This window comes from Pangasianodon hypophthalmus, chromosome 8, assembly GCF_027358585.1.
Source record: "Pangasianodon hypophthalmus isolate fPanHyp1 chromosome 8, fPanHyp1.pri, whole genome shotgun sequence".
In the NCBI taxonomy this organism is placed as follows: domain Eukaryota; kingdom Metazoa; phylum Chordata; class Actinopteri; order Siluriformes; family Pangasiidae; genus Pangasianodon; species Pangasianodon hypophthalmus.
Window position 1 is genome coordinate 6,600,591 of NC_069717.1, and position 17,502 is coordinate 6,618,092.

A 17,502-nucleotide genomic window follows, 5' to 3' on the forward strand; every position below is an offset into this window, starting at 1 on the left:
TTTAGATCAGGATGGATTGTTCAGAATGTAGAGCAGAGAATCAGAGAGAAAGGAGGACAAGCAATATTTCTGTCAATGTTAGGAAGAGAATGAGGAACAATAGGAGGCTGCTGGTTGACTGAAGGCCAGGCACGAGGAATGAATCGGGAGGCTATTGACGGTGCGGAGCATCCGCACACTCTCCTTTGTGTGTGAGCAGAGATGGAAGCGCATGCTGCGAGAGCGATGCAGATGAGAGGAGGATGTGCCATCTGTAATATCTCTGCACTGTGCTGAGGGTTAATTGGGAGGGGTGGTGTTGAAGCATAGCTTTACTTTACGACACCCCTCTGGAACTGGGTGGTGTCAGCAGCGCATGTTCGAGATATAGGAGCTGGAATATAAGTGCTGGAAGAGATGTAGAATATGCCTGTAGTGTTCTGGGTTTCCAGAGGTAAAAGTGTTGCTTTTGTGTGTCTGTGTGTGTGTGTGTGTGTGTGTGTGTGTGTGTAAATGCATGTGCTTCCATGTGTGATTGTCTGAAAGCAGAAGCTTAATGTAAATGTTAGCAGGACAGCTTTGTAGCGCTCCAGGCAGGAGCACTGCGTGAAGATAAAGACTCTTCGCACTGATTTGATGCCAAAAACATTTTGATTGTGAATATTTTTCTGCAGTTAGAAATGAAATGGATGATTATGAACATGTTGATGTTTTTGGTTTTGATTTGTCGACAGTAATGATTGAAAAGCAACATCTAAACATGAAATCATTTGTGGACAGATACACTCGTAGGGGGAAAAAATGTTCAATCAAGCTCCTTAAAGCACCTTCTTTAATGTGTACCTCTGGGAAAACCCTTAAAGGTTATATGTAGAAACCTATAACAAGGATTTTAGAAAATTGTTAATCACCTAATGTAAAAATACTTAGGTGTGTAACTATTCATTAAAATACTCTTTCAAAAGGGAATGCTATAGAAAAACAATTTTGGTTCTCAAGAGAGACCTTTTGATTGATGGTTCTATAACTCTTGTTTTGTTGGTGTCACAATGAACTGGACAATATATCCCCCATCAGAAATGCGGTACTGTGTGGTAGGTTCTTTGCAGTTTGAAATGGTTATTCAGTTCATTGTGACACTAGCTAGCTAGCTGAATGAATGAATGAATGAATGAATAGATAGATTGATAGATAGATAGATAGATAGACAAAAGATGCTGCAAAAAAATATGCATGAAGACATTTTGTGTGATTTTTCTATTTTAATGTGATTGCTGATTATAGATTACACAAGTTACAGTTCAAATAAAGCTGCATTTTCCATTTTTAAAATTCTCTCTAGACCTTTAATAATCATATAACTGGGGGTTAAAAAAAAATGGAAAACTGTAATTTTGCAATATTTCCATGCAGTTGATCTGGCTAGTTTCTTTATTTCAGCCTTCTGTTTGGATTTTCTGGCCTGGAAATAAGCTCCGCCCCCCAGTCAAAGCAGATTGGCTTTGATCCTTTTTTGCTAAACAGTTACTCAGGAGGCATATGAGGTTTCACCATAAGGGATGGGGTCCTCTGGGGAGGGAGGAAAATGGCTCGTCTGTGTTTACTTTGTAATTGCAACTCATTTCTAAAATAAGTAATGGCTCCTTTAAATAAAAACTTGATAAAATAGCTGTTCTGCATAGCTGCTGATTTCAGCTCACTCATTTCTCTGATTTTATTGTGAGTTTTTTGTCTCTTGTGCTTATTAAAAAGATATAGCATGGTCAGTAGTTTACTGCAGGTTTAGTTGACATGGACTGGCTGTAAAATATGTTGCTGTGTGTTTGCATTTGTATAGCGAATCAGGTTCAGGTGATCCGTCTGATTCAGCTTGTTACTGGCGGGTTTGGGATGAGGACTGGCTTTGGACTGGCATGCGGGATGGTAAGCCTATCTGGCCTTTATGTCCTTCACTGTTGTGCCAAGAGGAATAAATTGGGTGGAAAAGAGTCGTAGTGAGTGAGAGTTAAAAAATTGCAGATCACAGTTTTGAGATTTCTTTTTACTGCGTGCTGAATGCTGAATTTGCTTCCTCACAGATCTGATGTGTTTTCTTTTACATCACATTTTGGCCATTTTGGCCTCATAAACAAATGGCCTGGAAGCATATGAACTCCAAAACTCAGAGTGAGGTCTTGCTTCATCAAACACTTGGCCGAGGTTAGTAGAGATATGGCAGTGCATTTTAATGGGCTCCCTGTTGACAGAGCTGTGCTTTTGGTGTTGCTTCTGTTTGAGTAGTGCTATTTTTTTTTTAATAGAGAGTTCTTTTCTAATAGATGATGAGAAATGAAACTTTCTTATGTTTATGTTTGTGAGTCCAGCTGTGCATGTTTTGTGTTGAGCTGTGCTGATTTTAGATGCGTTCATATTTTGGTCACGATGATCGTTGATTTGTGACATTTATATCTTAGCTAAGTGATTGACATATAAATAATAGAAATGTTTTGCACTGAAGAGCACCATTTTGGCTTTTTAAATATTGAACTACTCTGCTTCTGGTCTTTTTAAAGCCCAGCATTCTGCCACAGCATTACCCAAATGAGCTGCTTTGAGAAAGAGGCTTGTCAGTTTAAGGGCTGACCCTGTCAGTAGCTTGCAGGATTACGTAAGCTGTCTGGGAGAGTAATAAACTCAGCTGCATGGCCTCACTGGCTTCAGAATAATTACGTCTTTATTATTGTGATGTTTGGCTCACCTCTAAGTGAGAAAAATTCAAAATGTGGTGCTTCCATTGATTTGATTTGATTGAGAATTCATGCACAAACCTAATTATTTATGCATTCAGATCCTATTTTTTCTAATATCTTTAAGCAATGAATTAGACCTACATTTTACTTTTTCACTACCAAGCCGTCTCTCCTTGTTGAATGCTCCTTCTTTTGCCTGCGCTGCTGATTTCCTGACATGCAGGCTTTGCATGGCAGTCATTTCCGATTTTAAGCAGCAGTCTCGAGGGAGGCGCTCACTTCCTGTCAGTGAGTGTGGGAACCATTTGGATGTGGAGTGCACAGTGCCCTGTTAGACAGAGAGCCTAGGACACACGCTCAGTCATGTGAGTTTAATTAGACGCCACACAGGTCCATGTCTCGCCGCTCTCTCTCTAACATCCAGCCCCTGCTATCACTATGTCACTTTTGTTCTTTAGTACAGTTCCAGATTTTGCCAGTGTTTTTTTTTTTAATTCTGCAATGGATATTTCCTATTGTTTGATGTTGTAGAGTCCTAAAGATTAACTAAACCCTGATGTTAGGTCCATTCAATTTGAACCCACGTGCCCCAGTTTATACAAATCCTCTTTCTTTTTCCTCACCTCACACACAGAGGCAGGAATCTGAACCAGAAATGACTGGTGCACTTAGCAGTTTTCACTCTCAACCAAAATGCCATGTTTTGAAAATAGAAATGCTTGGGGGGAAAAAATGCTCGAAGGGTGTGTTCAAGGCACACGGGACTGTTCCCTTGGGTGCTCAGAGGCAGTGCAGTGCAACCTGACTGCTCTAGCCAGTGTTTGAGATCTGCTATCGAACCTCATCATCACATAACACTGAAGGAGGAAATCAAGGATCATTCCGCTAACTTATTGAACCGATCCTTCAGTTGTAGGATTGTGTTTCAGTGGGATCATGGCCTATCGCTACGTTAAGCAGTGAGTACTGGAAATGTGGCGTTTCATCATGCTCTGTTTATCTCTGTATATGGCTGCAGTTTCTGCAAAACATGTGGCTCTAGTTAACAGAGTAGCAGAAATTTGATTGTTATGGTATACCATTTTTCTGTTGATGCAAACCATAGTCTTTTAATAAGGATGTGAGGAAACATGTAGGTTGAAATATAAACTATAGCCCATAAATAAATCATTAACAGTGTGATCAGATTTACAAAAATAGCTACAGCACTAACTCTGTGTAAATTCACTTTTTGTGCATGTGATTATTATTTGTATTTTGCAGTAACAAAAATCCTTCCTGCTTCTTTGCAGCTATAGTGATGCCATCAATGTGTAGACCTTTAATGATGCCATTAATTTGGATAGTAAAATGCTTGATGACTCATGTCGAGCTCACTTTTATAGGAGGCACCTCACACAGTGTGGATGTCTTTCAGTCAGGTTCAGATGTCCTTTCCTTGTTGTTCTGTCTACAGCTGCATTGCTGTGGACTATGGTGGCCCATGAGTACAAAACACATTAACAAACCAAAAATGCAACAACAAAACCAAAAACACAATCACAAATTCAGAAACACAACAGCAAAACACATCTACATTAACTCATAATGAAAAGGGTAGGTCCTTATTGAGCATCATATGCTCGATGCTGATTGGACATATAAAGAATTACATATAAAGACTTTTTTCAGTCTCTTTAATGCAGAGTTACTTATGGTTTTATAGTGAGGAATAATTCATTCTTCTGAATAACCCGGCTTCCTTTAGGCAGAGTTCACATACTCATTTTAATGCTGTACGACATTTACAGAGTATCTAAAGTAACATTATGTGAATGCAACTTGATAAGCAATAAACCTGATTCAAAACATCGGTAGAATCATCAAGGCTCAGATTTCCTCTTGTTGTAAACACAACAGCAAAATAAAAAGATGACAGCAAAGTATATAAACATAACAGCAAATCGGAAAACGCAACAATGAAACCAAAAAAAAACGGCAACAAACACAAAATCACAAAAGCGAACCCGAAAAAAAAACAAAACAAAAAGTACCAAAAACACTACAGCAAATCGGAAAATGCAAAAATGTAAATAAAACCTCCAGCTGTGTAATCAGCAAAGAGTATGTGATGTTCAGTAAGGACCTACCTTTTACATTTGAAGTTATGTTTTTGGTTTCACTGTTGCATTTTCTGATTTGCTGTTGTGTTTTTGGTTTTGCTGTCGTGTTTTTGTTTTTTGTTCTATCGTGTTTTTGGTTTTGCTCTTGTGTTTGTGAATTTGATGTTGTGTTTTTGTTTTTTGTTCTGTCATGTTTTTGGTTTTGCTCTTGTGTTTGTGAATTTGCTGTTCTGTTTTTGGTTTTGCTGTTGTATTTATGTTTTTTTCTGTCATGTTTTAGTTTTTGTTGTATTTTTGCTTTTGCTGTCTTTTTTTGTGTGTTCATGAACTTACTGTTGTGTTTTTGATTTTGCTGTCTCGTTTTTGGCTTTGCTGTTCTTTTGGTTTTCTTGTTGCGTTTTCTCATTTGCTATTGTGCTCTTGGTGTGTATTTTGCACTTACAGGCCACTATAGTGAATGTAATCTGTACAGTAAATCACAACTGAACCTACAGCTGAATAGCTGTGAGTCATAACCAATAAGTCAAAGCTCTCCTCCTAGATGAGTGTATCGCAGCAGGAAGGGAGGGTTTAGCAGGATTAAGTTATCTCGGTCGGTCCTGGCCTTGATGTGCCATGATCTCAGCGTGCTGAAGTGTGTGTCATATTCACAACTCTCCTGCAGGTCAGATTGCTTCTTTTTAATGTTTGGTGGTGGAATGAATTTTCCTTGGCTGTCCAAACAGCTGACTCAGCTGACTCGCCTCTTCACTAAACAATTAATTAAACACTATATTTACACAGCTTATTTTCAAAAGGTTAAAAAAATGTTTTAAATTGTACTTTGCTGTACTGTCTGGCACTAACCTCTAACTGTCAGGGTTTTAGTCTTATAGCATTCTTAGACCCAGACTATTTGTACTAGTGCATGAGACTACAGTGCAGTTCTGTAAATTGCTCTGGATAAAAGCGTCTGCTAAATGCTGTAAATGTTTGATGTTGGAGCCATAGCAATTTTGAGTGCTCACGTACGACTGATTGATGGAGACCTTTGTTTTTTCTGATCAGTACTCCCTATACTGATAACCGCTGTGAGGCTGTTTTACATTAGCGTTGTGCATTTCCTCAGAGTCAGCAGGTATTCCTGCTTTGGAGGACAAATGACTGTCTGAGATTGTGTGTGATTTCCCAAGGGGCTTGGCAAGATCACTGGAGAAAGTCGTTATTTTTTAATATCAGCTGTATGTCATGAGTTGTTTGTCACTCTCTCAATTGCACCAAAGTGATGGGAAATGGGGTTATATCGAGTCAGCGTTATGTATTACTATGAAACGATGATGAGTTGTGCTCAGGCCATCAGCGGTATAATGTTGCAGTCTGTCTGGAGGGTTTGATAGAAAGTGGTTTTATTGCCTTCGATCAGTGCTGAGGTTGAAGTTGGCATGGGTTTTCAAGCTTTCTATAGCCATCTGAACTGTTTTGATGATGTAGCAAGAGCATGAAATTGGCGTATTAAGTTGCATATGAGCACATTTGATTTAGTTTCACATTTTTGATGCTGTTCGTTGGAAAGCTTTAATCTGCAGACAATTTGATGGCTCATAATCTGATCACACATTAATTTCAGTTTGCTGGCCTTTCTAATTAGAGATTTGTCTATATCATTTTTATTGCCATCTGAAGGCTTTAGATTTTTAGATAGAATTTTAGATTTTTACCCTGATTCCACGTTATTTTGTGTGAGAAGCAGGAAAATGAGCTTGCACTCGTCCTCACGGATGTCAGCACTAACTCTACCTGAGGCCTGTTTCCTCACATCAGATATCTTTAATTCATAGCTAGGATGGAGTAAGTGTGCACAAAGCCAGCTCTCAGCAGGTGCTTAATTGCCATGGTTTACTCTCCACATTGATTGGGACATGAGGTATTGAACAGCCTCTCTGTATTCAGCAACAGGGCTGGCCTGGAGATCGGTGGACACGTCATAGATTACTATAGGAAATCTAGGTAAGTCTAACAAGCATGTGTTTTGGTTAGTTCTGTTGCACCAGCAAGGAAGTACAGATATATGAAATTAAATGTACTCTTCTCATATACTTCTGTGGTGTGAAATCTCATTTTCTCTGTAAAAGCAATTATCTTCAAGTTTCCTGTGTATCCCAGGAGTGTTTTTACTCCATACATGGAAAGACCAACTGTGGTTTGCCTCCACAACCCAGTAAAACAGAATTGTTATGTAAAAGCTCGTGACAGTTTTCTGAAAATGTCTTGTAAATAAAAATGATGTGTTCTAAACCTCAGTTTTCAGGAACAAATGGTTAAATGATTGAAAGGAATGAAGCCTACATTGAGTTATAATTATTTTTTAGACACACTGACCATTTACGTACACTTTGTAGGTATTCTGTTACTGACTGTTGCCCAGTGGTGGTTGTTTCTTAGCTCCATTACTCCATTTGTCAATGGAAAAGGCCCAACATAGATTCACTGACCACATTTTATTTGGGTCACTATCAAGTCAGCATCACTGGTGTACTGAAAATGATCCACTGTCTCAGTAATATCTGGTCACTGATGGTCCAGTTGTGGTCCATTTCCATTGGTGAATGGAGGAGAAGATGGAACTGTGCACCACAGTCAGTAATCGTAGACCCACTCTACAAAATGCACTTAGACTCACCGTCCACTAAATTAGGAACACCTGTACACCTGCACATTCATGCAGTTATCTAATCAGCCAATCATGTGGCAGCAGCACAATGCAAATAATCATGCAGATCCAGTTCAAGAGCTTCAGGTAATGGTCACATCAAACATCAGAATGAAGAAAAGGTGTGATCTCTGTGACTTTAATTGTGGCATCAGTGTTGGTACCAGATGGGATATTGACACACAACAGTCCCTAGAGTTTACACAGAATGGTGCAAAAAGCAAAAGACTGTTGTGTATGAAATTCCCAAGAGAAAATTCCTCAGCAGTTTCTGAACTGCTCAAACCATCCCTTCTTCATTCCAACAACTATGCCATGGTTAAAGTCACAGAGTTCACATTTTTCCCCATTCTGATGTTTGATGTGAACATTACCTGAAGCTCTTGACCTGTTTCTGCATCATTTTATGCACTGTGCTGCTGCCACATGATTGGCTGATTAGATAACTGCGCGAATGTGCAGGTGTACAGGTGTTCCTAACAAAGTGGATGGTGAGTGTATATGGCAGGTTTACTTGATAAATTGTTAACTTGGTGTCTAAGTGCAGTGAAAATGCATCATTTAGCTGGTGCTTTTACACTTCCCATAGCATTCACCATCTCTGTAAAGTCCTTAGCTCATCACCATGACTGATTAAATATGAGTTTTCAGCTGTGATCAAACCAATGATTCTTCCTAGTTGTAATACCAGCACCACTCTACACTCAAACGCTTTCATTAGCATCAGTGTTTCTCAATACCAAATACAAAAGAACACAAATTCTGAAGACTCTGGCTTAATCTTCCCATCTCTCCTTGTCAGATCCCATCTGATGCCGAGACTGAAAGAGTCAAGGTCTCACGAGTCGTTGCTCAGTCCCAGCAGTGCAGTGGAAGCTCTGGATCTCAGTATGGAGGAGGAAGTGCTCATCAAACCGGTTCACAGCAGCATCCTGGGACAGGACTTCTGCTTCGAGGTCAGTCCACTGAGCTCTGATCTTTCATCTCGGTTTTATTAAGCATTTTATCTAATGTGTATCGTAATGTGGGGTTGCACTCAGCTGCTTAGGTCTGTACCATCAACATGGTTTTGATGGTAAGTCACATACCAAGTATCATGTATTGAAGGTTCCAGTGTGTTGTAGGGAAAGTAGAATCGACTGGTAAATCATTTGCATGTGCTCTGGTTTGCAATAGCACGAGGAAATATGTGAGCGATGAAAGAAGTCATCACAGGTATATCAGTGAGTGGCATTTGCATGCATGCTATCTGTGAGTCTGTTCACTGTGCCATAAACAAATGGTCTGGAAGAAAGCTGGGAGGCTGATGTGCTCTTTAAGTAGTGTGGAGTATCTCATGTACACCTTCTCGGAGAACGACATTTCATATTAGTGTCCTCTTAATGTCTTAACAAAATACCAAACAAAATACCATCATTTTTTTTGTTTTTTTTTTAAATAATCTACTAAATCCATAGTGTACATGCAGTTACCACAAACAACAATTTTAACATGTTTTCCTGTACTAACTAAAGAACAAGGAAACAATTTTCTCAAAACTCACTTGTAATAGTAATGTAAGGGCAGTTGTTTGATTCTGTCAGGAAACATTTCATATATGCATCTATGCCAATGCTAATTTAAAACTACAACATTTCTACTCTAAGAATAGCAGTCTTACCAAAGTTGTTTTCCGTAGTTTAATCACTGGAGCGATGTGGTATCCATGAGCCATCAGAACCACATGTTAGAAATGTATAATGACTATTTCTTTACTCCTATCTCTGAAAAGACTAATTATACAGGGTTCTAGAAAATTATTTACCGACTGCCCCAACAACTGCCCTTAGACATCTATTACAAGTAAGTTACAAGTATCCAGGTTTTTCATTCTTTCCTCAAGAGAGGAAAACATGTTGAAATTCTTGTTTATGGTAATCACACACATGCTACAAATGCTGTAGATAGAATTTCATTTGAGAGATGTTGCGTATTCCTTTAGAAAAGAGGCTTAGATGGAGAGAACAAAGAGAATATCTGACAGCATCTCTCTGCCTCTCAGCTCAGTGCACAGCCCCAACCTTTTGTCCGAATCCCCCTTGTTTTTGTTCTGATCACTACCCACTGGAGCTGAGCATGGCCCAGCAGGCTGACATGGTCTCAGTTACACTGTGGCCAGCTGGCAGCTGGATGCCTCATACCAGAGAGGAAGCGAGGGAAAGATTGATAGCAGGGTTTTTTTTTTTTGACTCAAACAGTGAGTAAAATGTAAGTGAATTACAATGGATATATAGAGTATTTCTTCTTCCATATATGATTAATCAGTACAATTATTAATCACAACTGTAGAACAAGTTATTACAGGGGTAATGGGAAGAGAAGAGACAGTCTAATCAGGCTATGTGGACATTACACTTATTATCTCCTGTTAGCAAAGACTAATACCCAGATCTAAAAACCTGATGACTGATCACAGCCCTATTAGGTGCTCTATTAGGTGCTCTTGCATAGTTTAAGCCATACCCATATAATGGTACAACACTATCACAATGTATTGTAGTCTGTCTAAAAATATTCATATAATGACCATCTACGCTGATTTTCATGAAACAAGAATACTTAATACAGCAGTAGTATATGTATTATAGACTTATATTTTAATATTATATTGAGAATTAGCAAAGTCCAGAAGATTAAGTCAGTGACAAAATTCCAAAAGTCATGTCAATATTTATGCTGGGAAAGTTATGTGTGTTCAGAGACAGGTTATGCATCTGCTGAAGTTGATTTTCTGGGTGTGCCATTCAGATTATGCAAATGACTTGTGTGTAATTTTATATAACTGGACTTTCATAAATATTAGTTGAATACCCCTGCCTTTAAAGTACATGATAGAGCGGTTAATAAGGCAGATCAATGAAAGCATGCAGTGGATAAAACAGCCTTGTTGACCACTTTGTCCTTGATCAGCAGCATCTTTTATTATCCATTTGCAGTTTTGTGTGGAGGAAATGAAATACTTTGAAAAGGTTTGTGCTATTATACATGCTATTCTAGTAAGAGATTTTGCTTTGTAAGCATTAGTATGTGAAGAAGGCCTGCAATCCTGTTAACGTAATGAAAATCCATTACCAGGGGCCCAAGCACCATTGTTGAAAGTAGAAAATGGTCAAAAAAATAAGGTGCAGCATAACCATTTTTCCCAATCGATAGCAGTGGACCTGATGATGATTTCATGATTTGAGTTACTCCTCACCTTCATCCTGTGATTGCATTAGAGAAGTGCATTTAATAGGAGTGCTTTCTGTGTTTGGGATATTTGATCTCTCTATTCTTTGGCCAATTGTTATTACTCCCCACTTGAGGGAACCTCTTCAGTGGATGAGAGGTGAGCGCACAATGAAAACTGGTGGATTACCTGAGCCTAATGTCCATTTACCTATTTTCTCTGCTCTTTACGCCTTCCATATTAGCATTGTATCCACTGTGTAATTACAGGTAACTACATCAACAGGAAGTAAATGCTTCTCTTGTCGGTCAGCAGCAGAGAGAGAGAAATGGATGGAGAACCTCAGGAGGGCCGTGCATCCCAACAAGGTAAAGCATAAGACTTCAAAGGTGTTGCAGCATTTCTGGAATAAAGGTCTTTTTTATTTTATTTTAATATATTCTCTTTCTTATGTTGGCCAAACTTTGATTTATTGAGACTTATTGATTGTGTTGTTTTTTACTTATATATTTTCATTCAGGACAACAGTCGTCGGGTGGAGAACATGCTAAAATGTTGGATTATTGAAGCCAAGGACTTGCCAGCCAAGAAAAAGTACTTCTGTGAACTATGTCTCGATGACACGCTTTACGCTCGGACTACCTGCAAGCTCAAAACGGACAATGTTTTCTGGGGTGAACACTTTGAATTCAACAACCTGCCATCAGTGAAGAGCATCACCGTGCACCTTTACAAAGAGACGGACAAGAAGAAGAAGAAGGACAAGAACAACTATGTGGGCCTGGTGAACATTCCCGTGGCTGTGGTGACAGGACGGCAGTTTGTGGAGAAGTGGTACACGGTGAGCACTCCCAACCCCAGCAAGGGCAAAGCCCCGGGGCCCATGGTGCGCATGAAATGCCGCTACCAGAGCATGAGCATCCTCCCCATGGAGCTGTACAAAGAGTTTGCTGAGTACATCACCAACAACTACATGCTGCTCTGTTCAGTGCTTGAGCCAGCAATCAGCGTCAAGAGCAAGGAGGAGATGGCCTGTGCACTCGTGCATATTCTCCAGAGCACAGGCAAGGCTAAGGTAAGAAAAATTGGGTCTACTATTTGATTAAATCTCACCATATCTCTCATGAAGAACTGAAAGATACATCCTATCTAGCATTGCTTCAGCTAGTCCCGATAGTCTGGGGGAGCCCTGTGTGGAATCCTACAATGTTTGAAACCTAGAAGGGGGGTTTCAAAGGGTAAGATCCCCATAAGATCCCCATAACTATCAAAAAAAAAGAACCTTGAGGAACCCTTTATGGCACATGGCAAGATTCATTTGTTTCAAAAGTCATTTCTAGAACCCTTGGTCTAGAACCCTACAATAGGTCTGTGCCATCCAGGGCATATTCCTGCCTTGTTTTCAGTGTTCCCAGGATAAACTCTGGATCCATCGCAACCCTGATCAGGATAGAGTGGTTAGATGAAATGAATGAATGAACATAGGGTCTCTCAGAAAAGCAGAGAGGGGCTCAAGTAGAACTCCTTCAAGTGAACCCTTACCTATACAAAGAACTCTCAAGGAGCCCTTGTTTGTCATAGTTTAGATTTATTTGCTAGATTTATTAGATTATTATGCTTGTTTCCTCATTTAAATATTTTCCAGTGTGCCTACTCTCTGTTGCAGTGCTCCTTGTTTTTTTTCCAACATAATCTATTGTTATTTTGGAGATTGCATTAAATCATCTAAATTGAAAAGATGCTGGAAGAAGTCCATGGCTTAATAAAGCTGCAAGGTAGACATCAACTGATGGGTTTAACAGCTTTTAAAACTGGACACCTCAGCAGAATCTGCCATTTTGTGATCTTTATTCCAAGTCTACCATCTGACAACAGAGTCAATAGATGAGAACAATGGAGACGGGCCCTGACGCTTCTCGTGGAATCGTTGGAGGCATGAACGCTCTTATTGTCTTCATTAACTCAAGCGCACAGCGTGTTTTGGCTCTGATTGTCTTCATAAATCAGTTCTGAATGAGGTGACAACACGTACAAAAGCTCTCAGCCTCACTCTGTATCACTCATTTCACTTCATCGATTCCGCTTCGCAAAAACAGAGTGGCTTTTGTGTCACTCTCAGAAATTTGAAACATTACCCCTGAAGTAGATTTGAAGGAACTGGCATGTGGTACAACTATCCCTACTATGGCCCAGTAATAAGAGCTGTGTGATAGGATGATATCTAAGCATAGGATGACATACTAAGCATTTATGACATAATTTCCCATAGGGCAAATTACACAATAAGATACTGTATGCTATAATTGAGAATATCAGAATCTTAACAGTACCACTTTATGTTCCTCAGTTCTCTGACATGAATATAGCATTAAATTTGAACGTTGCATTAGGCATGTGTACGCAGACATAAAAACTGAAAAATTACATTAAGAATCCATTGATCATCATGATAATAACTTAATTTAAGTTTAAACAACAAAGTGAGCGAAATATTCATTTAAATTAAAGTTTATCATTGCCATTTTATGGTGTCACTGGATCTTCTATATCTTCTACTGGAAGTCTATAGCAGTGGTTTGAAAGTACAGTATTTGGCCAAAGGTTTGTGGACATCTGACCATTACACCCATATGTGGTTCTTCCCCAAACTGTTGCAACAAAGTCGGAAACACAGAATTGTTAGGAAAGTCTTTGTCTGCTGTACGATTTCCCTTCATTGGAGGGCCCAAAACCTGTTTCAGCATGACAATGGTCCATGAAGACATGGTGTGCCAAGGTTGGAATGGAAGAAATAGAGTGGCCTGCACAGAGCCCTGACCTCAACCCCACCCCCAGTGTAATGGTTCGGTGTCCACAGACTTTTGCCATAATGTATAAGTATGTGAAATCTGTCCATAAAATCTGTTCAAACAGGAATTATCTGTTATTGAGAGATGCTAGCTGGCACTCGCCTTAGTCATTATTTAAAATCTTTGAGGAAAGATTACATGATTGACAAACAAAACTCTTGTAAATTTGTACCTTGGAATTTTCTGGATATGTTAGAAACTATAAAAATGGGTATTGCTCACTTGATCTTCAGTTAAATATTGGGTCTAAAGTTATTTGTAAAACATTTCCAGCAGTTTTCTGCAACAGATTCCATTTAAACTCTTGAACGAGGATATGAAATTCACCACACTTTTTTCTTTGCCCATAATAGGCCAACAGGGCCATCTTCTTATCATTATTATTAACATTAAAATAGCTTTAAAACAATCTTTAGAACTACTGCCTGGCATTTTCACTGGACTGCGTTGTAAAATTTTTTATAATAAATTTTTTTTAATTATTATTACTTATTTTAAGTGTTTTCATTAAACAAACAGACAAACAGCAAAAATAGACAAACAGATAGCCAAAGCTAAGTGGTATTAGCAGTAGGACTACCATTCGCAACAGTGGCTGCTCGACCAACTACGTCCAAGACAAACCATGTGTTCTATTGTAAACAGAAGCAAGAATTAAATAAATAATAAAATCTACTAACAATACAGTTCATGTTAGCAGTAACAGTTTAATTAACTTAGTTGTTGGCATAAAAAACAGTAGCCAAACATTAGCAATACATGTTGGATCATAAAAACGTATTCAATCATGTGTTCACTACCAACATCCAAATTGCGTCGTTGATAAATTTAGTTATAGGTTATGAAAGATGATAATACATCTCATACCTTTGGATGAGGTTTTGCATGTTGTAAAAATGTCATGTGGAGCATTGTTTAACTTAAATTCTGTTCTTGTCTTCACCATGCACAACGAAGGACTTTTACTGGCCACAGAACCTATAATGTATAATTTCTGAGCTGGTCAAAGTGGTCAGTGTCGGTCTTAGCCTGTAATTAGCGCTGGACTAAATCTGTCAGTTATGGTATGCTCTGTCATTACACAGGGCATTAGTCAGGGAGTATATTGGGAGTGTATTGTCTTTCATTAGCGGAGGCCGGAGCTGGTCAGTGTCTGTATTGTCTTTCATTAAGCCGTGACATGGTTACCGTAAACAAGGTCAATCAGGGTCGCCTCGCATGCCTTTGGCTTCCTGGTTTTGTCGGGAGGTCAGTGCGCAGTCATGAATGAGGGGAAGTATGAAGCTGAATTGCATGAGCGATGTCCTATGTGGTCAATGTGGATTTCTATCCTTAAATTTGAGGTAGCTGCTGTTTTAGAAATGTGGACATTATGCTTTTGGCCTTAGACATTTTTCCACATAATATAACTTTTCCCCCGCATAATGGCTACATTTGCACAAGCACAAGAAATCATATCTCAGTACATCGATACCATGAATCTAAAACCAATTACAACAGAAGCAACTCTGACACAGGATTAAAGAACTATTGTGTTTGTGGAGTGAGTATTGATCATAGCGGAGCAGGGCTGGTCATTGAATCGGTTCCCTGTGGAGGTCTGATGGAGTGTGTGCACAGTGCGACTGAGGTGGGGATTCAGAGCCTCTGCCCCCCTGCTAATGAGCTCTTATTCATGCAGCCACTGCCCAAGGGGTCTCACTGGGATTCGCACAAGAGTGATGGTGTGTGGGTGCGCATATGCAACTGTGTGTGTGCGTGTGCGTGTGCAGAAAGTAATTTTTCTGCTGGCCCCTTTAGGGAGGCTGGGGTCATTAGTTGAGAGCCTGGGGCTCTTTTTTAAGTAGACACCCCACCCCCCACAACACATACATATATATATATATATATATATATATATATATATATATATATATATATATATATATACACACACACACACACACACACAGAAACACACTCTCACTGGCACTTTAACAACTTCTAGATACTTTAAAGGGAACCAGTCATCAGTGTAGCTCTGGCGTTTTGATGAAATGCCACCTCAAACCACAACAGACAAATTCCAGACAAAGTTTTTAGTTGCTTTGTTTCAGTGGTTTGAACACAATAAAAAATGAAACATAAATTATAGAGGATAGGAACTTGATAGATTGGTTGACTTATAGACTGCTGCTTCTCTGTTTGTTGTTTTGGTCCCCTTGTTTATCCTCTGGCACATCATTACTGCGCCAGATGTTTTACAGCTGGGTGTTTACATTAAAAGCTTTGGCCCTTAAAAGTGCAGTTTAAAGTGTTTCAAAACTGTTAGAAGACCTATAATAATCATATATTGCCATGCAAAACTAGACTCTTTATTTCTTTATTTCGGTCTTCTGTTTGCATTTTTCTGGCCCAGAAATTAGCCCCACCCCCAGTCAAAGCAGAGATACATAAGTTTGCCTCTTTTCTCTTAAAGGCAACTCACATTAGTTTTAGTGTTATTTCCAAATGCAAGTAAAATCAAAGGTTTATATTAATGTGCACATTCTAATACGCTATCTTTTCTATAGTAACAGCAAACACGTAGGGACATGTATGAGGGATGCTCCACATAATCTAAGACTATTAATAATTAAAAATTGTGTTGTTATTTGAGAAACAAAAGTATCATCTTTGCTATGGTGAAGTTTTCTATAGGAAAACATTTATTTAACATTTATGGAAGGAGTCTCCAGTGTCATCACTTTGTGACAGTCAGAGATAAAGCTGTTTCAAGTTTTCCAGCACGAGAACGGACTGAGAATATTGCATTTTGTATTTTCTCAGCTGCATTTTTTCTGTCTTATTAACTTATTAAGGAAATGACTGTTTCTAGCTGCTATAACATAGCAGATATTACATGTAACTTTAAACATAAAAAGTGACATGTACTTTAATAAATAAAAATGTAATCATTGGCAAACTGCTGTGATATAAGAGGAATAAAATGCTGTAGGTGTTGTCATAGGAAAATAATCAACTTTGGGGTCGTAAGTGTAACTCCGCTTCACATGGGGCCACATCACATCACCCCGGCGTTAATTATTTTCCTATAACAGCATGTCCCCAAAGGTTTTATTCCTTACATGAATAAACATTAACAAAAATTACATTGCCAGAAAGCTTTAGTTCGTCTGAACCTTAGTGCTTAGTGCATACACAACTCTGCTTTCCTGAGTCATCTGAGCTGTTCTCTTCCACTCAGCTCTTTCATCCAATAAAACCCATCCTCCTGTGTTTGCACTGTGCATTGATGCGCCTTCCTTGATGTGGCCTTTGCTCAGTGTGCTCAAGTCCTCTGAATGCTCATGATGCTGAGTAAAGTCTGGGAGGACGGGATGTAGCTGGAGCACTGAGAGCTTAGCAGATTAGTAGCAGGGCTTCGGTTTAGAACCTCCAGGAAGCCAGAGCCGAGCTGAGCTCACCAGAATAAGCCTAGGTGGCCATGTTGAATCCCTGGTGCTTTGAGTCCAGCCGAGGTTGGAGGGCTCACAGGAAACATGTTATCCACTGAGTATTATGATTACAGTATAGACACATCTGATCTCAGGAATCGAGAAAATATAGCTGTGTGTGCACATGACAGGGTGGACATAACATGTCAGTGCTTTCCTTTCAGTCTGGGATTGTCACGGGATGTTATATTTATTTTTCTCTTTGTAAAGTAGTGTACAGTCAATAGTTTGCCACCAAGTGGATAACTTTATTTTATTTTTTAACCATTCTGACACCATATAAATCATTCACTTCTTTCCACTTCTTGAAACAGTCAATACAATGCAAAGACTTTTTTTTTTTAAACTGATTTTCAACCAGTCCAGAGAGGTCAGGGCCAGTTCTCTGACTTTTCTGGGTTCTGTGAACTTACTTAAACAAAGAAAGAGAACAATGGAATGAAACACAAAAAGAAGGAGAGAACAGGATA

At 39.1% G+C, this 17,502-nt stretch overlaps 1 protein-coding gene across 8 annotated transcripts in view; it reads left to right on the plus strand.

The window, feature by feature from the left end:
* Positions 1-17,502, plus strand: part of dab2ipa (DAB2 interacting protein a) — a 111,545-nt gene that overhangs the window by 71,924 nt on the left and 22,119 nt on the right. For 5 of the 8 annotated variants that reach the window (XM_026928085.3, XM_053235872.1, XM_034306538.2 and 2 more), the window contains 3 exons: positions 8,302-8,455; positions 10,977-11,075; positions 11,228-11,782. In XM_026928085.3, coding sequence (XP_026783886.3) covers positions 8,302-8,455; positions 10,977-11,075; positions 11,228-11,782 — 808 coding nt within the window. The other 3 variants (XM_026928088.3, XM_026928087.3, XM_053235873.1) reach the window with 3 other exon arrangements.